Source organism: Rhyacophila brunnea, unplaced genomic scaffold (genome assembly GCF_057557595.1).
Source record: "Rhyacophila brunnea isolate RB1 unplaced genomic scaffold, BYU_Rbru_1.0 scaffold_17, whole genome shotgun sequence".
NCBI classification, from domain to species: domain Eukaryota; kingdom Metazoa; phylum Arthropoda; class Insecta; order Trichoptera; family Rhyacophilidae; genus Rhyacophila; species Rhyacophila brunnea.
Window position 1 is genome coordinate 15,328,530 of NW_028232827.1, and position 25,208 is coordinate 15,353,737.

A 25,208-nucleotide genomic window follows, 5' to 3' on the forward strand; every position below is an offset into this window, starting at 1 on the left:
CATCATCTTTTATCACTACGATCCAATGTTTTTGTCCTGTTTGGTCTAAATGCTGCTCTAGGTCCAAACTACAATTATTGTATTGTTACGTCTGAATATGGCCAATTTAAAAAGATAATCAGTGAAAAGATTAAAAAATATTTTCACTCCTCGATTCTGCCGTCAAAACGATGTAAAAGTGCACAATGTTTCAAAAGCCATAGACTACCCACTTGACGCAAATGTACAGGGTAAAACAGGGTCCATGGTATAATAGGTTCCCCACAGTGTATTTAAATACAAAGATACTGACCATAATGGGTTGTTTTTAAATCTTGTGATTCTCGAATATGGTTATAAACCAAAATTATTGTCAAAACGGCATGTATTTGAGTTCAAAGTTTATAGTCAAAAATTAGTTTATTATATTTAATGGATAAGTTCATTCTTTGCTCATTTAAATTTTATTTTATTTCATTATATTATTTATTTTTACGATTGTAAATCAGGAAAATTCAATTATGTTTTAAATCAACAGAGATTATATAAGTTTGTATAGATACAGATCCATTTAAATTTTTATAATTAAATATTATTAGGTTTTTATATAAGTTCTATATATTGTGAAGAATGATGATTTATCTTTACTAATCCATGTATGTACCATGTACTAATGAAAAAGAGTGCCTTATTTTCTATATTTATCTACATATCAAGTCAATGCCTTACTTTTTAGATAATCTTGTGCCTACTTCAAATTTTACTGTCTACATAATATTATGTGTCTATGTAATGGAATAATTAATTTTAATGGTAATAATTATACATGTTATAAAAAGATGATCTTATATTTTGATAATGTAAATAAGACTGAATAAATATCATTTTTAATATTAAAATTGTGTTTAATTTATTTTGATTCATTGTAAAACTGTCTTGAAAAAGCTGAGAAACACTTGCCGTATGAGTACTCTTAGGAGCATACATAAGTGAAATGGCAAATAATTTTCAACAATAGGTGGGACGAAATTTTGCACTCGTCGGCGAGTGCAGTCGAGGTGTGAGCACGTCAATTTGTTTTGTGATGGCGTCGGAGGAATATATTCTTATATTGTGTAAAGATGACTAAAAAACGTTATGCATGTACTCGAAAAAGAAAACATGTCAATGAATATATTATTACTAATATAACAATAAACATAACACTAAATGGACGTATGTTGAATCTTTATGACAAATTATGTTTCGTTCGGCACGCGTCATTTGCACGATCCGCGCGTCGCATAGTTACGATCTTTTTAGACCATGTCTCAACTGAGGTATAGACTTAACAATCAAGCAACCGACCTGAGTGTCCTTGGGAATAATTTCTAATAACTAAACTATCTGAGATATTTTCAATTTCGACAGAAAATGGCTTCAATCTTTGTAATTTAAATTAAGGAAATCAGGAGTAATTAATCCAAAATTAAGTTTTGACATCTTTGCACCTGTAACAAAACATGCTTGAGAACTACTGGGCCCACTTGCGGCCATAAATATTAGGATAATTCAACATAAAAATCAAATGCTAAACAATAATAAAGAAAATAATGTTCAAGTGATAAGTCCAGCGTCAGTATATGACAATTAGTCAGTGTGTTAGGGCTTGTTTACACGGGTTTAGTACTAATCATTAATACGGGTTGAATATGTACTAATGCTTATTACTAATTCGACCTATTTACACGTGGCGGTATTAGTACTAATGATTAGCACTACGTCCTGTATAAACAAGCCTTAACCTCACAGTAATGCGGGAGCGAGTGTGAATGTAATATAAGAATTTCTGCATTATTGCGGGATCCCGGTTGCTCAAGTGGTAAAAATGTATCTTGATTAAAAATATATTTAAGTAGTACCCACATATTATTAAAAAAATATATTATTTCCTCTAGAATAAATATGTTCCAGTAATTCAAGGGATTGCTGATAATAATACAAAAAAATATGAAGATCAATATTTATTGATACAGATTAAAGAAAACAATAGAAAAAATATCAAATTATTATGGTACATGATTGTACATATTTAGTTTTACTAATGATCTTTTTTCTTGAAAGATTTTTTCGTTTTGGCTTGTAGTGCTTTCTTATTCTTTCCAAACGGTTTCTTTTTCATCTTATTCGCAGTGTTGCCGACTCCTTTTGGTTTATTCGAATGTTGTTTAATTTTTCTGCTATCCTTTCGTTCTGTCTTGCGTTCACCGTCTTCGCTGTTAAATTTCCTTTTCTTTATTATTTTCTTATTATCATCATCGCCTGACTTTCTCCTGGAAAAATAAAGGAGAAAAAACATGAAGTGCCTAGTTTCAAAAGCCCCTAAAACGATTTTAGATAGTTCTGAGATAAATGAGAAAAACGATTTTAGGTAGTCTTGAGAAAAATGAGAAAAACTCAAACATATCTATTTGAAAAGCACACCCAACTATTTTAGCGGGTTTTGAAATTTACCCTAATTTTTGATCATACATATTGACGGTTTTAGGCATTTTTTAAAGTTCAATCTTTGGACATCATATAGGTAATAAAAATATCCATCTAAATACATATTATATAACTCAAAAATTTTCAAAAACCGTTTTAGGGGGATTTGAAACTAGGGGCTCCACATATCGAATCCATATTGAATGTCTTGAATGTTAAAAAAAACTACAACTATTCAAAATTATAAATAAAAATTGCCTATAGCAGTGGTGCGCAACCCATGGCAAGTGATGCCATTTGTTGCACGCCAATTAAATAAATATACAAAAATCTTAGCACATCCCAAAAATTATCTATCAGAATTTTCATAAACCAAGTTAAATGCTTTTGTGTTTTCATGAAAACGTTTATTGTGATGCAATAAATATTGATGTATGATATACGGTTTAGTGTATATACATTGCCCTAGTTATAATCTGTTGCGTGGCACATATTATTATTATGACGATGCCTGTGTGTCAAATTGCAGGTTTAAAAGTATTTTCCGCTTCCTTTCTGCTTTGAAACTCGAAAGAATATAATATTATTCATGTCACTTGTACCCTACTGATAAAAATGTTGTGCAGAACCGTTTTATGGGAAAACAATATAAAATTTATAAAACAATACACTTACTTCCATCCCCTTCTCTCTGGTAATTCGGTAGATATGTCTTCTCTCTTTGGCGCAAATTTAAGTAGACTTTTACGATTTTTCCTAGTCTGCTTTAACGTCAGCATGAATTCTGGAACCTCACAACCAGACTGTTTCATAACAACTATAATACTGTAGAGAGAAAAACAAATATTCATTACAAATGTGTGGTATATAACACTATAATATTTACATACATCCGGTGAAACTTGATACTAAGTAAAAAGACAGTGTTTTTGGTTTTAGTAAAATTAGAACCCAAGTTTTTAACTACATTTTCTCTTATATAAAGTTTTAAATCATAAAGTCTTTTTACTTAACAGCGCAGTTAAGTATACTATGAATGGGAAGACGAAAGATGAATTATAAATCTCATATGAGATAACTCTCACAAAAAAATTCATAATGGAAAAAGCGCTTTACAATACAATAATTAAATTTATAGATTTAATGACCTTTTTAAATTTGGAATATCATCTTGCGTAAAGAATGTGACAGCTCTCCCTTTTTGACCTGCTCTACCGGCACGTCCAATCCTGTAATTTTTAAAACAAAATAAGATTCCATTACAGTAAAAGTATATACTCATAAAAATTGAAATTGGTATGAGCGATGACAGTAGGAAACAATTAATGTTTTTTTATTTGTTAATTCTACAGTTTTTAATTGATAATGTTGATCCAGATTAAATTAGTCATAATATATCGTCTCTGTTCTGGCAGAACACACTAACTGGAGAATACTACTTTTGAGTAATTTGACTTTGAAGTTGTTAAAAAGTTTGAAATGGTCTATCATGTGAGTTTATTAAGTAATCGTAAAAAGGAAGACTTTAAAATAAAGACTGTTTATTTATTAAGAAGGTTTCCAGACGGTAAAGTTTGAAATAAGAAACATTTTGGTATAACTAACTCAATATGTAATTTTTTCGAATTAGTGTCTTCCGCCAGAACAGTGACGATATGGTAAATATTGAGTATATATATTTTTTCAATGGCATACCTATAAGCAAAAATCACCACACGTCACTGGTAGGTAGGTGCCAATAGTTTTGTGATAAGCGACTCTTTGAATATTTAACCTATGAAGGGTTTGAAATCTTTCTAAGGGAAACAATTTTGATTACATTTACCTATGCACATAGGAGATGGAGCTAGGTGGAAAATCGTAGTTGATAACAAGGTTCACTCCTCGGAAGTCAATTCCTCTTCCCATCAATTCTGTGCAAATTAAAACCCAGATTTTTCCCATTCGAAAACTTTTGACAACATTATCTCTCTGAAAACAAAAAATGCCAAATAATATTAAAATATGTAATACATAGAAAGTACAGTGGAACCCCGATCTACCGTTCTCGCATAAATCGTTTTCCCGCACGGATCGTTCACTTTTGAAAGTCCCGCCAACACTCATAAGAACAATGTTAAATAATCACGCATTAATCGTTCCCGATTTATCGTTTTCTGCGATCTATCGTCTAAATATTATGGTCCCGTCACAAATATTATCCTGATTGACCGTTTTTGTTGAATATTTTTCATTTCGCTTTCGTAGAATTGTTTATGATTGCAGACTATTACAGACCTTTCAGTCGCAACTCTTTGTTTGCACAGGTCGGTCGACGCTCAGGCTTGCCTCGCATCTCGTATCACAAATTTTTATTAGTCGCAACTAAAATGCCCCACCATGAAGAAAACTAGAACTCTAACGGAGAATAATTCAAGACATCGAAAAAATCAAAGAGAAAAACGAGTTTTTTTAATTATTTTTTTTTATATATCCCGAATTTATCATTTTTTTCTTGGGTCCTTTGAAAATCGTAGAATCGGAGTTTCACTGTAATCTTTAATTATACTTCTTTATTCAGACGTACAACCTATTCCAGTATAAATAATATTATATTCTTTCACACATTTTATTACACAATAGATATAAAGATTATAGATTGTTAAAATCAATAATTTACTTGTAATTGCGTTCTATCTGCGTGGATGACGTCAACATTAATTCCATCGTACAACAGCTCTTTAAATAATTGCTTGGCTCTGTCTTTACTCTGAACAAAAACTGAAAAAAATGAGTTCCTTTATTAACAAGCATAATTTGGATTACTAAATGACTAATCACTGGAATATTGATTATCTTAATATACTCTAGATTAAAATATTTGAGTGAATCGAATGAATAAAACATTTACCTAATACAGGTGGTTTAAGTCCCTGCTGCACCAATTGTCTAAATGCTACTAGCTTTCCAGATTCACTTCCGACATACAAAAGTTCTTGCTCTACTAAAACTGTCGCAGCATTCCTGAAATAAAGTACATAATACCATCGTGAAATTCATAAAGTACATAATATGTAATATGCAAAGTAAACATAGAGAACGTTCAGAATATAATAAAATTTATGACAAGTTTTTAACATCGATGAGTCAACACACAAGTTAAGGGGGGACATGCTCAGCGTAGGTCAAAATGGAGGTTTTATTCTATTTTCAAAGCATGATCCTGGACATTCCTTAAACGTTGTAGATAATCTATTTATATAATTTTGAAGCCTTATTATCCTTTATATTTATTTTAAACATTTGATGACTACGGCTGTATGTTAAAGCATAACCACTGGGGAACGCCAAAAGAAATTGCGTATACCAAAAAAACACTACCTTATTCTTAGGTCAATAATTATTATAAAGCAATCATTATTCGTAGGATGTTTTTCACACTTGAATGGTTAAAAACATAGCTTATAATTAGTAACTTTAGAATTATCTTCAAATATGTTAATCTTGCCCATTTTTTGAATAATAAAATGCCTAATTCTTGTCAAATTTGGGATCACAGAGATTATTAATATAATTTTTTATCGTAAATATTTCACTAAAATAATGTCGACATAAATTATACTGATGGTTTTATAAATGCGTTTAAAAATTAATAAATGTAAAAAAATCATAACACCACTGCACATTTATGTACTGAAATATGACTATATTCTAAAACATTAGAGCGAGAGGTTTAAAAAAATACTATTTTATGTAATAAAAATACTTCATGCAGTCATCAAATGTTTAAAATAAATATAAAGGATAATAAGGCTTCAAAATTATATGAATAGATTATCTAAAGCGTTTAAGGAATGTCCAGGATCATGCTTTGAAAATAGAATAAAAGCTCCATTTTGACCCACGCTGAGCACGTCCGCCCTTAACAATCCTCATTCTCTTTAAGGTGACGTCTCTAAGTAATGTTGTTATCAAAAAATAGCTGTAAAAGTTTATTAATCGATAAATATAAGTACACCCGATCCTCTTTTTGCACGGTTTCGAAATAACCTTAATAAACTTAATGCCACATTCGCAGTTTGAAGGATTATTGGAGTATTGTTTTTAGTTTTAGTAATTCTGGTTCGTATTCGATTCATTGTCCTGTCTAAACTGCAAAATCCTGTGTACCCCCAGTTGGCAGCTTCTCGCCGGGCATCATTGAGAAGGCTGCATAGTCGCATCTCTCGCTTTACCTCGTTATTTCCACCGCTCCAAAATTTCCTTGGATGACCTAATGAAGCTCTTTTAGCTTTTATGCATGATTGCACCATGTTCTATTAATACAACTTCCACTTTGTGTAGGCCTATATACTCTGCTTAGGATCGAACATGATAATTTACTTTTTACTTGCATGAATAAAAATTCCTACCTTTGCCCAACAGTTATGCACAACAGTTGATCCATGTTTCTTCGGCACCAATCAACCAATATGGGCGTTTGGGTTGCGCTGAACAGTGACAGATTTGCTTCCGTGCCGCAAGCCTTCATGACTTTCTCAAGCTGCGGTCTGAAATCGGATTCGTTACTGTCAGAGCCCTCAAACAGTTTGTCGGCTTCATCAATAACTAGCCATCGTACTCTGAAAAAAATAAACCCTATTAAATATACTGTAGTATGACAAATATAAGTTCAGGAACTGGAAAAGACGTGCGGAGGACCGTACCGGCTGGAGGACGGCGGTGGAGGAGGCCAGGGCTCGACTTGAGCTGTAGCGCCATCGAAGAAGAAGAATTTGTTTACATTGAACTAAGACAACAATGTGTAGATAGTTTGTTAGTTTTTTAAATTCAATTAAGCCCTGCCTAATCCAAGTCTATATCATAATAGAAGGTTTTCTTCAACATCTGTGGTGTTTTTTGCTTTTTATATAATATTATATAGTAAATTTTGAATGGAATTGTATAAAGTATAAAGCATTAATTAGGATAAACATAAAATGGTTTACTGAAGGATATTAATTAATATAAAGTAGGTATGTACTACATATTATTATTTATGTTAAAATTTAAAAAAATTGAGGCTGTGGAAGGTAACTCACTTTTCCAAATTGATGGGCGACGAATCATGATCAAGCAGATAGCACAATCTATTGGGTGTACTTATAAGAAGATCTGGAAATTGAGTAACAGAAAATTAATGCCACAAAAAATCAACCTAAAAAAATTAATTCAATAAACCAGACATATTAGCTAAATTAATCAAATTAAATAATTAATTAAGCTTAAAAGCGCCTGTACACGTGCATGGATTTACTGGCGGTAATAGTGCTTATTTTAAACTATAGTGACAATAACTGTTTACACGTATATGTACTAACTGTCTCTCCAATCTCATTCTTCAAGAGTAAGCGAGACGTGATGTTGTCATGTTACATATTCGTATTATTTGACAGGTAGTGAAAATCGGTCAACCTGAAAATTCGTTTGTAGTTCATTTTTTTGCCGGTAGATTTGCCACTGTCATTCTACTGCGCAGGCGCAGATCGAAAAAATCCTACTGTCGCATGAAAATTCAGAAGCTTCCAAACTTTTTTGATTCATGCATGCAATACATATGCAGGATAATACATATTTACCCATATATTTTCTTACTGTCAACAGTAAATCCATGCACGTGTAAACGGGGTATAAAGCTAGTCTTCATTTTAAATGTAATTCATTACCATTGTATACCAGTGCATTTATTCTATACACAAGACTACTATTGGCCGCTATCGGAAGCTATCGAGGGTAGTTTTTCATTTTTTGTATAGAAGTATCAGCACTTATTGTAACAATTACAACTATTGTAATTGTTACAATAAGTGCTAATACTTTGATACAGGAAATGAAAAACTACCCTAGATGGCTGCCAACAGTAGTCTTGTATATAAAATAGATGCGCACGGCTGTTTAATAACATTCCAACCTTTATTTTTGCCACAGAAATAAATCAAGCATGGGAGGTGCTATCTATTGAGCAGGTGGAGGTGCATTCATTTTTACTGACCGCAGAGAGCATCAGTTGCTAGCAGTGAGCTTGTGAGTGTACTGGTGACAGTAGGATTTTCATTTCATGCGAAATGACGGAATGACCTGAGCGATTGTATTGCATGAAGCTTGGTGATACTAAAGCGGAAATCATTTGGAGGATTCAACAGGATTTCCGCGATGATGTCATGGTCGTCAGACAAAATCAGGAGTAGTATAATTAGTTTAAATATGGACACATGTCGGTTGAGAGCGACTCACATTCATGTAGGCCCTGCCTTGCCCATATCAAGCCGAAATCACTTTGGTCATGCAGGATAGTCGTATCACAGAACTTGCGGACGAGTTGGAGATAAGTATTGGTTCGGTATTTAACATTTTAATCTAGGATTTATCCATGCCGGGAGAGTATTCGCGAAATTTGTGCCGAAATTATAAACGATGAAACCAAAACAGCTCCATCTGCAGGATATGTTGGATTACTTAAACGACGACCCCAACTTCCAGTTTGTACCGAGAGCCCAGCTGTATTCTATTTCCAAAAAGGCATTCCAGAAATGCTACCAACAATAGCGAGACTGCTGAAAAAAGTGTGCGCCTCCAAGGAGGCTATTTTGTAGGGAATTGGTTTCAGACAACCATGAGAGTATGTAGTTGTATTCTTCCCAACCAAAGGTCAGTTCATTTATGAACACACTTCGTAGAATCAGTTGGACCGGAGTAAGTGAATCTGTATCCGAAATCCATTTCACTCTAACATTCCAGTCAGGAATGTATCCGAGATGGACAAATGTAAGATGTCAAGAAACTTTACTTACATATCACATTAAAGGGCGGAGAGGGTCTGATATAATGTGATGACTTGTGACAATGAGGATAGGGGGATTAAACTAACTAAATATATACTCTTATCATATTACAATTTTTTTTTTTTAATCTATCATATTTCAAAATTATAATTTTTTAACAAATGGGGGGGGGAACCTAATTAGTGACAGTGGCAGTCAAAAAATACCCAAAATTATGCAATGCAATTAATGATGTAATGGATGACCACTTGTCTATTGTTTTGGTTTGAGTATCACGGGTATTCCGTGATGACTTTGTAATGAATAATTAGGTTAAAAGATAATAAAAATTACCAGTTTTTCTCAATACCGCTTTCTGGCTTTCTATTTTATCTTGGTTTATCTTGGGCACAAAGTTAATGACCAAGTTAGTTCCGGCGCTGAGTCTTAAAGCCTCTCTATATGTCTGCTTGGCCAATTCTCTGGTGGGGCATAGGACGAGAGATCGAGGACCTCTCGATGGAGCCTTCAGCATGTGCAGTAATGGCAAAACAAATGCAGCCGTCTTTCCTGAACCAGTAGGAGCACATGCCAGAATTTGGCGGTTCTAAAACAAAAAGTTTTAAACATTTAGGCTTGGGATTCATTTCGTCAAAAATTAATCTCCAGTGATGACATATTTTGATGAGTACAAATGGATAATTAAAAGGATTGGTTAGGTACTTACTTCTAGCATACAAGGAATTGCTTGTCTTTGGATCGGGGTCGGTTCCATGTATCCACATTGAATGAGATTGTCAACCAGCATTTGCGGTATTCCATATGTGTCCATTAGGGAAAAGAAATCTTTAAGCGGTGCTGCCACTTCTTGGCCAACGACGCGGATTCCATGCTCACTGCGAAAATGGCGAGCCTGAAGATGCCAATAAAACAAATGTGTTAATTAGTGATGTCAAAAAATCGTGTTTATTATTGATAATGAAATACTATTTTTGGTGATTTTGACTGGTCCTCCGTGTTTATCTGTAAGTCGCCATTTTTGAATTCAGCTATCTTTTTGTCATCGAATTATAGTACGCGGTCCAAGAAATGATAGTATTTCGGCAAAAATTATAGGACGTGTTGAAAATGTAAGGTTTTTGTTTGTCACATAAACATAACGGAGAATTCGAGAAATTCCGATGCCCTACTTTATTTAAACACCTCTTACGACCGAAAAATGCCAATCGGCAAATTCAATTAATTCCATTTTTCAAAATTGTGGTATTTTTGACGTACTATACTTTTTTAATAGTATGCGGACCAAAATGTACTATAATTATAGTTCGGTTGGCAACACTGCGCTCACTGACAGATGGCAGCGAGCAACGGTGGAGAACCAGTCACAAGACCCCTATTTTTAATTGTATTACATTGCGTAAGTGTGTCTAACATACTTACATCCATTTTGGCGATATTAAGTACCGTATAATATTATTTACCTCTTCGCGTTCTTTAGCAGTCTGTTTTTGTAGTGATACTTTTTTGGATCTTCTTCTTTTGCTCTTTTTCTTAACGCCAGATTCTGTGACCGTTAAATCGCTGGTAAGTTTAAGCTCATAGTCTTCCTGTCCTCCATTTTGCAGAGGTTTTTCTGGCACATCCATAAAATCACTCTCTTTATATTCATCTTCCAACAAATCCAATGATTTGGCATCGGTGACTTCTGATTTAATAATAGCAGGAGCTGGTTTTATTTCCTGAAAGTATATAGCACAAGCTGCAGATAATCTCCCTGATTATTCCAAGATTGTTTGACAAATAACAAACTCCTCACAATTATACAAGTAGGAATTTAATTATATCTAACTACATTATTTGTATCATGTCTTTTTAATTCTCATATTTATATGTCTAGGTATTATATTACACTGTGATAATTCAAATAATAACATCATCAATGTAAATCAAAATGAGGTTATGTTTATATAATTTCAAACTCATACGAACCTTTTTCTGGCCGAGAATTTTGGATTTGAATGTCAGACCCTTTGTTAACTTTTTAAATATATCATAAGCATCCATGTTGTATTGAGATTACTAATAGAAATGTTAAAACAGAAAGCATGTGAACGTGAAGTTTAAATGTCACTCCTGTTCATAGACTACCTATTACCATATCTGTCACTTTTTAACGCAGTGTTGCCATCTTTCCAACACCAAAAAATATTATGCACCCAAGCATTGCCGACTTAAGAAGAAAGCCGATACATTCTCAATGACTGGTCCTACCTTTTCCACCCCTCCCGTTGTTGTCTATGGATGACCTGTCATTGTTCTATAAGAGAGCTCATCAGTGTTGCCAACCGTACTATAAGTATAGTATTTGTGCTATAATTATGGTCTGCGTACTATGTACGATATAAAACAGGTATAGTACACCCAAAATACTATAATTTTAAATATCGGAAAAAATATGTAAAAAGTACTAAAATTTCAATATTGTCGTTCGATAAATTGGTGCAAAGTACTATAATTTCGGAATATAAGGAGATTTGGAGAACTCGGAAAAAAATTGCTCGAAAATCGTAAAAAATTCCCTTGACTTTGTTTTGAAAAGATATTTCTTGAATTCTCCGGTAAGCATTTTTGGTCGGAAGAGGTACCTAAATAAAAAGGGGTCTCGGAGTTTTTCAAATTCTCTGTTATTTTTTCCTGAGAAACAAAAAACCTATACATTTTCAACAAAATAGAATAGATGACAATGCGTACTATTTTTTTCCCTAAACACTATAATTTTGGAGTCTCTGTACTATAATTCCACTTTGAAAAGATGGCAACACTGGTGCTCATACTGATGCGTCTGTCGTGTTCACTTGTCAGAGTATTCTTAGTTTCAGATTTCTTTCAGATTATTTTAACGTATCTTGGAGACCTTGGAGTTCAAAGGACGAATCAATATGTCAAGCAATCTGGAATCTGATTTTGAGAGCTGGGACCACTCGTTGCATGTGCAAAAATATATGCTCACGATTGATTAATCTAAAAATGGCGCTGACCCAAGAGATTGGTTGGTGCTAAAAGTATATTAGTCTATGGTGCTCTCCATAGATAATAATAAGAAGTCAGAAAGTATCACTTTAGCGCAGTTATCTTTCAAAATTGCTCGAAAAACGTAAAAAAATCCCTTGATTTTAGTTTAAAATGAAATTTCTTAAATTCTTCGGTAAGTATTTTTGGTCGCAAGAGGTACCTTAATAAAAAGGGGTCTCGGAGTTTCTCAAATTCTCCGTTTTTTTTTTCTGAGAAACAAAAAACCTATACATTTTCAACAGATGACAACGCATACTATATTTTTTCCTCAAATACTATAATTTTGGAGGCTCAATTGTCTGAAATTTGTCATGTCAACCGGCTACGAACATTTATTGCGGTGATACCACGGTAAGAATATATAATTTAAATATTTGTTTATTACAGTGAATGTGCCAATAAATAACATATGATGGTATCTATTATGTATTTCAGTGTTATGATTCCTCGTGGACCGCGATTATTCCGTGGTTATCCACTCAACAAAAGGACCAACTCTTCCAACTAATGTACGAAAACCAATCCCTAGCTCTCGGGACATTTCATGATCCTCTCGGGGAGAGAGCATGGCGCGAGACTGGGAGAGTGTATCCCTACAATTAGCCAATATCGGCCCACTAAAATCTGTGGAACAGTGGAAAACTGTAATTATAAATTGCTAAAGTTAATGTCTTAGCACTTATTAATGTTTACTGGGTATTGTTAATCTTGACACGTTTTATTATTGTGATTTCCCAGGCATGGAAGGAGTTAAAGCTAGAGGCCCGGAAAAAGAATGCCTACCGGGCCCGCGCATTAAAAGCAATGTGCAACCGCTACCGCGCTGCGGAACTGCTTGACAATGCACTGAAAATATTAAGCATAATTGGTACCGGTTCCTCAGTGGGGTGTTCAAACCAAGAGTTGAGCAGTTATTCAGGTAGAAGTAATGTAGTACAATAATGGTGCAAATATTAATTGAAAATTATAATTTATATTTATATGTAAATGTATTTATTTATTTTTATTAAAGTCACACATCTATGTCCGCCATTTGAGTTTGTCCATGACGAACGAATGGCGGATACATTCTCTTCGAGGTCACGTCAGCATCAATACCTAGAGGTAATATAGTGACATTTTGTTTCGGTATAATAAATAGTTTAGTATGTTTGCAATAATTATATTATGAAATGTCATCGATTTCTTTTTATTACAATTACAAATGTATGTCCACTGCCGGAATACAGATTTCCCTTGGCCGAGGACACGCCATCGCCATCACCTAGAGGTAACATAGTGACGTTTTGTTTTGGTATAATAAATAGTGTAGCATGTTTGCAATTATGCATACCGTAAAACCCCTTAACTTCGCCTAGTGTGCCTAACTTCACCTAAATCAATTAAACACCAAACTCATGTTTTTTCTATCTCAACACTTTAAGCCACTAAGCCGCGTTGATACGATCCTAAAGCCTCAATGACATTGAGCTACTTTACAAGCTGCTTGTTGGCGAATTTAAAATGGGGCGAGTCAGCTAGTGCGATTGTGATGATGACACACAAAACTTTCCACTCGCTCAGAAACCAACAAGCTAGCGAGTTGAAACCGTCATTTTTGGTACTATTTTGACAGGACGTATTGAGTAGTTGGTTTTTTTACCGGGAGGTCGCTACTATCGCTCTACTGCGCAGACGCAGTAGACCCACACGCCAGCGTGTAGCGTGTAAAGTTGACCGGCTTTCAACTTTTCTCGGTAGATTGTTTACAATCTGCTTGTTCGATGATGACACTGGGCGAGTTTATAAGCAGATTGTAAATTCGCCAACAAGCAACTTGTAAAGTAGCTCAATGTCATTGAGGCTTTAACAATCCCCACGAGGCGATTCTAAAGATAATATTCGTCCCATAGATATTCGTCCTGGCAACACACAATTTTCAAACCTGTTCTACTGTTCTAGTAATGTTTTTTTCGGAAAACCTGATTTCTACGGATTTTGTAGAGGTAAGTTCTTCATATTGTTACTATAATATAGTGATATAGTCTGCTTGCCAAATGTAACGTGCGATTTCCGATATTTATAATAAAACATCAATTATTTGAGGACCTATGTAATGTCAGGCTATGTTTTGTGAACGTACCTACTTGTTCCTCTACTTCGTATGGCGTTAAGGTTGTCACAAAAAAATGCTTTTCTCGAAATTTCTATCGTTTTGGTTCCTTCATTTTATAATGTATTTTTCTCAATTTATTGTTTTAGGTATTTGTCGCAAAATGGAAAACAAAAAATAAAATAAAATCAAAACATCCCTTATCAAAAAGAAGAGAAATTATACCACCCAACACAGGGAAGAAATGTTGGAAATCGCTTTAGAAAATATCAGAGTGAAAAAATTACTTATGAAGCGGAAAAACAATTTATTCGGCATACCCAGGTGGACATTACTGGACAAGCTGAATGGAAAGCACTCCAGACATATTAGGTGCCCTACGCGTCTGATGGCAGAGGAAGAATCCAAAATAGTGAAAGTGCTGGTGGTTGCTGGAGATTTTGGCAGTCCTTCAATAATTTTAGATTTGAGACTCGTCGTTCACAGATATCTTCTTGGGAATGGCCGCGAATCTTTGTTCCGAGGAAAGATTCCAGGGATAAAATGGGCACAAAATTTTATTAAACGACAAACAGATACATTAACGACGCGAGCCACGCAAAATATTAAACGGTCGCGTGCTGAGAAGACATGCAGTGAAATGTCAATTTATTTTGATAATTTGAAAGTTTCTAGAAAAAATCCATCTGAAAACATTTTAAATTACGATGAGACGAATCTCACAGGTGCATCGAAATGTCTATTTAGGCGCGGGATTAAATACCCAGAGAGAGTGTTAAACTACACGAAAGGTTCAATATCGGTGATGTTCGCTATTTCTGCAGATGGCGTATCATTACCCCCATATGTTGTGTAGGCGGAATGTCTGTGGGATCAGTAAGGTGCAAGATTTAACGAACGAAATCAGGGTGGTTCGATACTACCATCTTTGAGGATTGGTTCAGATCAATAGTTCTTCCTTGGGCGAGAAAAAAATTTGGTCCCAAATTATTGATCGGTGATAATCTCGCATCACACGTTAATACACATATTATTGATGCATGCGAACAAAACGACATCAGATTTGTTTTTCTTCCACCAAATTCTACCCACATCACCCAACCACTTGATGTCTGTTTTTTTGGACCGATGAAGAAACAGTGGCGAAAGGATATTACTGAACTATAAAACCAAAAATCCATCAAAAAGTTCAATGAACAAATCTCATTTCCCTGTTTTATTAAAGGAGTTAGTTGAAGTTTCCCAAAAAAAGGAAAATATTATCAGTGAATTTTATTGAATAATAAAATGCCTAAGTCTTGTCAAATTTGGGATCACAGAGATTATCAATATAATTTTTTATTGTAAATATTTTACTATAATAATGTCGACATAAATTTTACTAATGGTTTTATAAATGCGTCTAAAAAGCTCAGGTCATCTTTTAATGGTAACTGTATACCACTGGAACACATTACAATTTTAAATTGCTCTTCATCACCGATTGACAATATCAATAGAACATCGGAAAAATATCGCTTTGACGATGGCAATGAGGAGTCTGAGATGTCATTTGATGAAACATTACGTATGATGGCAATTGATCCAATATGCCAAAGATTAAACACGTATACTACACAACAGACATTCTCACACAACACGCATCAAATTATTTCTTATATATCCGGGTTCGTTGTGAAATGTTTACTGAAACAATTACATAAAGTGTGAGGAATGTATCGCCCACTAAAATGTGGTTCCATAAATTAATTACTCTAAAAGATATGGGAAATTTGTGCTATCCATCTGATGATGTCTTCCAAACCTGTTTTAAAAGCGAATTTGTAATACGACGACGAAGAAAATGACGGAAAATCAATATTGCCAAAGCATACAATGGATCACATAACAACGTACATTTTGGCACTATTTGTGGGGTCAAATATTTTTCATTCTATAGATAATCATTCCACGTTACAACCTGCTCTATATACTCATAGGTTACACTTGATTCGAGCCATAATATGTAAGTATACAAATGTTAGATTACACTATATAGCAAAAATAGATACAATTAGGGAAAAAATAAATACTAAACGGCAAATATACAATAAATTATTACATTTTCAAGGCGTTTAATGAGTACAAAAAATGTGTTCTCCTCGTTTCATTTTCCTCATTAGTCCTAACTTTTTATGACAGCGTTTTTTTTTTTTAAATATATCTACTTAGTTAATTAAGACATCATGCAGAACTATATTTTAAATAAAGATACTTATCTGTTTTTTTTATTCTCCGGATATTTCCATTTACTTTCTTCTGTTTTGTCTGTTAATTTAATTATTGTTGTTTATTACTTTTATTTCTTGTTAGAACGCCATAATGAATCGTAATAGCATTGTTATCATTGTCATACTTTAATAGTATTTTCCACTTTTCATGTTTGCCAATAAACCGATACTGGTTTCGTTATTAATCTCATATCATGTGCTCCATTTACTTTTTATGAATATTTCTATTAACTTTCTGTTGTTTTCTCTGTTTGCTTGCTCTCTGAATTATTAAAACATGCACCTATAATGTTAATCGTGTAGTTTTTATAACTTGATTCTTGATTTTATTGTCATTTCTTGTTGTGATTCTATAATATTTAAATAAATAGTAATAGAATTATTATCATTTTCATGCTGAAATAATATTTTCCCCAATAAACTGATACTGGTTTTGCTATTGAAACATTTTCAACGGATCAATTTTCAGTTTCAAAATATTCTTATTAAACGCCGCTTCAAATATACCAAATTATTATATTGCAATTCAATAACCATCATATATTATTGTTTAATCTCAGACATCTTAAGCAAAGCAATATGATCAAAACGTGAAAATCTAATTACATATTCGTTGATATTTATTTGTACACTGTATGGTTTGTTAGCGCCGTAGCAAAGAATATTATGTTTCGACAAACAACTTCTCTGAAAACTACTTAATATTCGTATTTCTTCCATAATTTGCCGCTCCTCATAATGTGACGCTCCTAAGCAACGTTTGGTCAGCTTATCGTGTATTTTTTATAACTTGTTTCTTGATATTTTTTGTTTTCATTGTTTATGTCATAATAATTAAATTAACAATACCATTGTTATCATTTCCATGATTTGATAATATACGGATTTCGTTGTTATAACATTTTCCACGGATCAACTTTCAGTTGAAAATGTCATAATGATGAAACTGGTATCGCCTGTTTGAAAATAAATGTGCGAAGGTACATACGTCAAACATACAATAATAACATATTTTTATAACTTGTTTTTATCTCAAATAAATGGCGTTCAAAGAAAATTTAATTGTGTTTGACTTTTTTTTTTGTTATATTTATCTACCTCCGTTATCTTATATTATTATCATAGGTACTGAGATATCCCGAGTTCCGGTCTAGCTCAGAACTGTGTCGAACTCAGGATTCACAAAAATTAATCAAACAGATTTGGGTTAAATGAAAAGTCTTTGTCTTTTTTTTTTTGGTTATAAGCACGTGGCTTTATAATTTCAGTGATTTTTCTTTGCTACACACTTATATGCTAATAATTAAAACAATAGTTTATTTTTTAGCGCGGAATACACAAATTCAACTTGCGTCCGCTCGCAACACGTATTTCTTCCGACTGCCTTTAAATAAAAGAAAAAAAATCTCACTTGACAATTGAGTGAGTGGTACAGTCACTACAAAAGGAACTTTCATACTAACTCTCTTCCACTCATACATCTTTCACGCCCATCTCTTTCAAACTTAAAAAACAAAATCTTACATATTATTACAAACTATTTCTTTTTATCCAGATAGCCAAGTGATACGTCATAAGCCTTTCATATTTTGTTAATTGACTATGTGACCAAGCTGCACGCTTAGCCCTACAAGACTTTATTCCGGCTCCCCATTGAAGACGGGAATTCCAGGAGTATGTCAGTACCTACTTACTTTTGTACTCATACTTCGAAACTGTGTTATTAATTGATAAAAGGCATGTATTTATTATACACTGCGCAACAAAAAGAATAATAATATAAATAATGAGTTACAAAAAATTTTAAGTTATTAATTAAGGGCAAAATTCCCAGTCTGCGCCTTTGATGCGTTTGGCTCACTTGCGTCGAATCTCCGAGAAGTCGTAAGTAACCGAGAATCTGTTTCTAAACAATAAAGGCTATATTACTGTAAATTATCGAAGCGTGATATCGTATAATCGAAATGGATACGTCATATGGTCACGTGACGTCTACCTATACATCTGTGAATGACTTTCATGCACTATTTCTCGTGCTCGCTGATATGAAATGAGTTGTCCATTTAATATGTCATTGGGGCAAAGCAAAAAAAGCCATAATATTTAATGCAGGCTATGCAATTTACATTACCATTTATAAAAACTGTGACCGACACAACAACGATGATACAACCACGGCGATATTCAAGCGGAGAGTCCTACATTTGCTAGATGAGATAGCAGAAACGGCTACTAACACTTCCCGAACTTTGTTTTCTCCGTCAAATGCACAAACACCATCTCCGCTGCCAGATTATCTTTGCATGCAAGGTGAGGATCCATTGACCGCACATGGGCATTTTCGCCAAAGTTTGTACATGTTTGAAATTTGGGTAATATTATTTTTTCACTCAAATTAACCATTTTTATATAGCTAGCAGATTCCTTGTTCTATTGCTGAATTGGTGATAGCAATTTTTCAGCAAAATATTGATTAATACAATATTTATATCATTTTTTTTATGACATTGGGCATAATAAGTTTCCGTTCCGTGACGACGAAACTAAGCTTATAAAACATGAATGAGACACTTTTTATCACTTAAAAGAGCTCTATTAGATTAAAAAAACCATACACTTAAAAATAAAAGTACAAATAGTCAAAAAATATTATTGAATTTTAATTATTGGGCACATTTTGTTCCACTCCGTTACCCTATGTCTATAATGGCAGAGCATTTTTCCTTTAGTATTTGAAAAAACCAATCAATGTTCGTTCTGCTATTTTTTTAAAGACAGTAATCACTTTTACTAAATTTTATTGGAAAAATATATATGTTTTGTTATTTAATAATCAAATGAAAAATAGTTAACGTTCAACTTTTTTGGGGACATTTTCGGAATGGAACGAAATGGTAACGGAGTGTAATTTGTAAAGCTAAAGTTACATGTTACCATAAAAACAAATTTTTGTTTTATGAAATTTATTTGAATTTTTTGATAGTCAGATATATATTATTCAACGTGCGTCACAATAACAAAACAAATCAAACTTAATCACTAAAATAGACATATTTTATAATAAATTTCACAATACTAGTAAAATAAGGTAGGTAATAATTTTGACACACTATACATTACCATAACTTTTATTTGGCATTTATATTATTTGTAACTCAGATAAAAAATACTTTAAAGCAAATTAACAATATATGAAAAAAAAAAAATCAGCAAGGGATTCGGACGCGAGTTTCTAGCGCGGCACGGAGTATATAACTTTTACGAAAATAATTACAGTCGAACTCGGTTATTACGATCTTGGACATAGCGAGATCTCGGATGTAATAAGGAAACATTTGTTGACATTTGGTTTATGATTTTCGCCATACATTTAATTTATTCACTGTTATAACGAGCAACTTATCGGATATACCGAGCTAAAATACTGTTAATGTGTCGATCGTTTTAAAACATTTCGACCCTAAGCAATAAAATCCGATTGGACAGGATGCCGCCGGGGTCGGATTACGTTTATGACACTAGTAAAGTGTCTAAGTACCTACCTTATTGGTGTTTCGCCGACAATAATAAAAAAAGTATCCATGCATATGGTTGAAAAATCCAAGGTTTGTGAAGTTCGTAGGTACCTACCAGAGTTCATTACAATAAACAACTTATTTTGTAGTTTATGAATGCCATGCTCGTTTCGGGGATTTTTACGATGGTTTCCAAATTTTTTATTTTCGACTTTTTGTGTAATGTGACATGCTCATTTAAAAATACCTATTCTCTGATATAACGAGTAACGCTTATAACAAGCAAATTCAGTCGGTCCCATCTTCCTCGTAATAACCAAGTTCGACTGTAGGTTGTCTTGAAATTTACTTCAATTTTAATTTCAATTTTCAATTTTAATTTATTTTACATATTGTGGACATTACAAATTATAAGTTCAAGCCGTTCACAACATGACATTTAGAAACAAATAAATATTATTAAAAAAGTATTATGTAATATTGTAATTATGCAATATTAAGTTATTCTATAGTATAAATGTGTAAATACAAAAAATATGAAGTATATAGGTACAAGGAAGTACACCGGATGAGTTAAGCAGACCCTATTTTAAGAATTTATAAAATAACGTCCACCTATACTCATTCTCACGTAGATGGAATATATCAACATCCGAAGCAATTTGGTTGAACAGAGTTATTGCTCTACCAATTGGCATCACCAATGGCAGGTTAGTTCTGCTCCTCGGGAGAACAAACAACTGATGCTCCCGATTTCTAAGATAGTTATCAGGGACACACAAGTCAATATTACCAAGAATGGCAGAGTTCTCATTCACACCACGTATTAGTCGAAAAAAATACGTGGCCAAATATTGATATCTTCTAGCACTTAAACTACAGTATGTTAGCATACCTAAGAGAAAGTCAGTTGGATAAAGCCACGGATAGTATCCATATAACCTCAAATAAAGGAGTCTCAAAAATTTCTTTTGAACTCGCTCCACCATAAGGTCATATTTCAACTGATGCGGGGCCCAAACAATCGACCCACTCTCAAGCCGGCTTCTTACTAAGGAATTATAAAGAATTTTTAATACAGTAACATCCGAAAAGACCCGGGAAGTACGCAAGACGAAGCCCAACATTCGTAGCGCCTTTACTTGTATTCATCAACATAAAATGTAGCTATACAGGTTGATTGTAATCAAGACGTACTTTTCTGACATTTCGCGAATACCTACAGTTCCAGATATTAAATCTAATAGGGTACACATTTCTGTTGAACGTGACAAAAAAATACTTTTCATACATTTTTATAAATTTCTATGCCTAAAATGTATGGAGAAGTTTTAAAATTTTGGTGGCGTATAACAGAAAGAGTATGACAGAGCTAGTGCTTGTCTCGCAATTATTTCAGTCTGGTGTTTTTTCTTTTCCTTCTGTTGTTTTTGTATCTCTCCATACTTTTATCTGCGCTAGTTTTGCGTATTCAGACATATCACATACTTTTTTAATCTTTATTATATAGTCAGGTTATTTTCTATATTTTTTAATGAACATATTTTTGTTTTTCATACGAACAGACAAAATAAAACTTTTTATAATCTATGAAGAACTAAACACACAATGTAAACCCAACTTTATGCATTCCATTTCGTTACTTTTACATTCCACATATATGTTACCACCAATATAGTTTCGGAGTGGAAGTAACGGATTCTGTTTCAGAAGTGGTTGAAGCCAAAATTTAGCTTAGTTTTATTGTTAAACCTGCGATATGTTTTATTATATCTGTGGTATGAAAGATAAGCTCCATATGTATAGTATGTGAAATGGAAATATGTGATTTCTTACCTTACAAATCGTGGTAACAGTAGTGGAACTTCTTAAATGACCAACCCAGAAAGCAACCTGTTCCGATAGCGATACCGACACACACCAACAATTTAAATTGTAAATGGCGATCAGTGTTATACAAAAGTGTTGCTACATTAAAAAAATACATATTTATAGTGGAAATTTTTCGCCTTCATGCTAAAATCATGGTAACGGAATGTGGAATTCCACTTTTTCAAATATCCTGGAACACACTTTAAACGTGATTTTTTTCAATATTGGTCAAAATTTACGGAAAAACTGTATATTTTCCAAAAATATATAATGTAAGCTGTTGAAGACACTATGAATTTAATTTTACACACTCAAAATTAATGACGAAATCAGACTTTGTTTATTTGAATTTAGGAGTGGGACATGGTAAAAACACACTACCTTTCGATCTAAATAATCAATTAAAAATATATACAGGTCAGACAGTTGTATTTAACTGATCGAATAAAGTAAATTAATAAATTTGCATGTTAAAAATACATAACTTTCTAATATTCTATAATATAATAACTATGAAAAAATCAATCAAAGTCATGGGACATGCCAAAAATGCAATGTACAAACTTTGGCGAAAATGCCCACATACGTATTGTGAAACTGGTGACCAAGTCACGCCCGAATAGTGCTGGTGGAGTGAGACATTTTTATTAAACATTATTTTAAAACAATATGACTATATATTATTTTAGTACTTGTAGAAGAAAGCAACCTCCCATGAGGTGGCAAAAGAATTATTACATATATTTTATAAGGTAAGTGATACAAAAATGGCTTACGTCAGGGTTATTAAGATTCTCTACTCAGCACTCACGCATTTTCGTGTTTTGTTTTTGAATGGCAGGAGTGATAATTCTAACAAGCTCAAGGTACGAGGGTGGGTCAATAATTCCTTAGAAAAAAGCATTAAAACAGTTTTTATTTTTGTATTTTTTTTTTATTTCTCAACATAATCTCCTTGGAGCTCAATACACTTGGTTAGACGTTTCTCAATATTTTTTAAACCGTCAGAAAAATAAGTTTTCGGAAGGTCCTCAAAATAAGCATTTGTCCGATCGATGACTTCTTCATTTGAAAAAAAACGTTGTCCACTTAGCCATTTTTTTAAGTTTGGGAAAAGGAAAAAGTCACTGGGGGCTAAATCTGGCGAATACGGTGGGTGGTCGACCAATTCGAACTTCAATTCTTCAATTTTAGCCATTGATCGTAAACATGTGTGAACACGGGCATTGTCCTGATGAAAGAGGATTTTTTTCCTGTTTAAATGAGGCCGTTTTTCTTCAATTTTGTTTTTTAGCTGGTCCAATAAAGATGCATAATAATCCCGTTATTTTTTTTCCTTTTTCCAAATAGTCAACGAAAATAATTTCACGTGCATCCCAAAATACAGTAGCCATAACCTTACCAGCTGATTTTACGGTTTTCGCCTTCTTTGGACATGGTTTGCCTTCGCAATCCACTGCTTTGACTGTTCTTTCGTCTCGGGAGTATAGTGGTGTATCCATGTTTCATCTACAGTCACAAAGCGACGAAAAAATTCATCCGGATTGCGTTGCATGAGCGACAACAGGGCTTTAGAGGCCACCACCCTATTGCGTTTATTGTCGACTGTGAGCAAACGCGGCACCCATCTTGCAGAAACTTTTTTCATGCCCAATTTGTCATGTAAAATAGAAATGACGCTACCTTTTGAGATCCCTGTAACCTCAATTATCTCACTCAACTTTAATCTTCGGTCACTTAACACCATATCGTGGATTTTATTGATCATTTCTGGTGTAGTCACCTCTACAGGACGTCCTGAGCGTGGTTCATCCTTTGTTGATGTACGACCACGTTTAAATTCATTTAACCAGTTATAAATAGTTGCAAGTGAAGGAGCAGATATGCCGTGAACTAAATCCAACTCATTTTTTATTTCCTTTGCTGTTAACCCTTTTATATTAAAATGTTTAATAACAGCTCTAAACTCAATTTTCTCCATTTTCCATTTTTCCATTTTCCACAAGCAAATTTTTTTTTTAAATGTACGAGAAACACACAACAACCCGACCAATCTGATTGAAACTTCGCAGCATACTGAATCGGTAGTGCCGCTGCATGAAAACAAACCGCTTACAGTACTAGTCGCGCCACCTGTCGGCTTTTCTAAGGACTTATTGACCCACCCTCGTAGCTTTCCTTGGACATTCCATAGAAAGTAAGAAATTTGGAATCCGTTTCTCGTAGTTCCTTTGCAGCAACGAATAGTCTGCAGTTTATATTTTTCTCTATATAAGGATGAATCCAAAATCTTCTTACATCATTTTGTCTCCTGTATCAATAATATTGGTATAGAACTGAAGACTCCTCGTCACTTGACTCGCTCGAAGACATTATTTATTAAATATCAAGGATACGAAAGCGCTTTCTGAACTCCTGATTAAGGATTCGATGGACAGGATAAAAAACTAAATGAGCGATGTGTTCTAGTAAATGCATCAGCGTGCGTGTTGTAAGTTTTTCTTAGAAAATTTATGGTACGATTTGCAGCACCGGCATCATGTACAAAACAGCTGATGGTCCAGTTTGACAGTTTGAGGTTATGAGATTATTATTTCAAGTGAGTTCCAGTAGTGCTGTGTGCGAAGCATCAGTCACAGGCCAGTTTAGAGTTCCATCACCAACCAGTTTCGTCGGATTTCCAGATATCCATACTTTCGGCACCAGTGCCATCTAGGTCAGGCGTAGTAATGCCTAATGCTATCACATCGCAGATGACTATTCCAGCAGCTCCAAATCCAAGAATTTTGTGTCGTTCATATTGATGGTTAATTTTCTCACTGTTCTTTCATTGATAGTATATGTAAAGACTCCATTAGTTGAAAAAATGGGTATTAATGGCGTCTGTTACGCTGCTACGCTTACATCGCTGCAAGACTGAAGCTAATGTATATCGTCTTGGCATAAGCTGTACTATCATGTAAGTATATTATTTTTGTATTCAAAAAAAATAAATTATACCTCAGCTTCCTCACCTCAACCTCAAGTAGCTTTTGGTCTCGACGAATAAAATTGTAGCTAAAACCTGTTGAATAATTCATGTAAAAGTATGAATCGTATCATTTGGCAAAGGACTGGAACAATTAAATGTGTGAACTATGGGGTTTGCAATTGTGAGCCTAAC

At 33.7% G+C, this 25,208-nt stretch overlaps 2 protein-coding genes across 2 annotated transcripts in view; both read right to left on the reverse strand.

Annotated features, from left to right (window-relative positions):
• Window positions 1-2,012: 2,012 nt before the first annotated feature.
• On the reverse strand, window positions 2,013-8,406 carry ais (DExD-box helicase 52). Its single transcript, XM_085944790.1, has 9 exons — window positions 7,771-8,406; window positions 7,506-7,698; window positions 6,837-7,046; window positions 5,336-5,448; window positions 5,105-5,205; window positions 4,271-4,416; window positions 3,594-3,674; window positions 3,121-3,270; window positions 2,013-2,291 (listed from the first exon to the last, which is right to left on the reverse strand). Exons 3-9 carry the CDS (start codon window positions 6,953-6,955, stop codon window positions 2,060-2,062), a joined length of 942 nt encoding a protein of 313 aa, XP_085800916.1. The 5' UTR covers window positions 6,956-7,046; window positions 7,506-7,698; window positions 7,771-8,406; the 3' UTR covers window positions 2,013-2,059.
• Window positions 7,502-25,208, reverse strand: part of LOC147073755 (uncharacterized) — a 75,495-nt gene continuing 57,788 nt past the window's right edge. Inside the window, 5 exon segments of the mRNA XM_085944676.1 lie at window positions 7,502-7,578; window positions 9,579-9,831; window positions 9,963-10,064; window positions 10,066-10,137; window positions 10,706-10,929. Of these exon segments, the coding sequence (XP_085800802.1) occupies window positions 7,502-7,578; window positions 9,579-9,831; window positions 9,963-10,064; window positions 10,066-10,137; window positions 10,706-10,929 (728 nt within the window).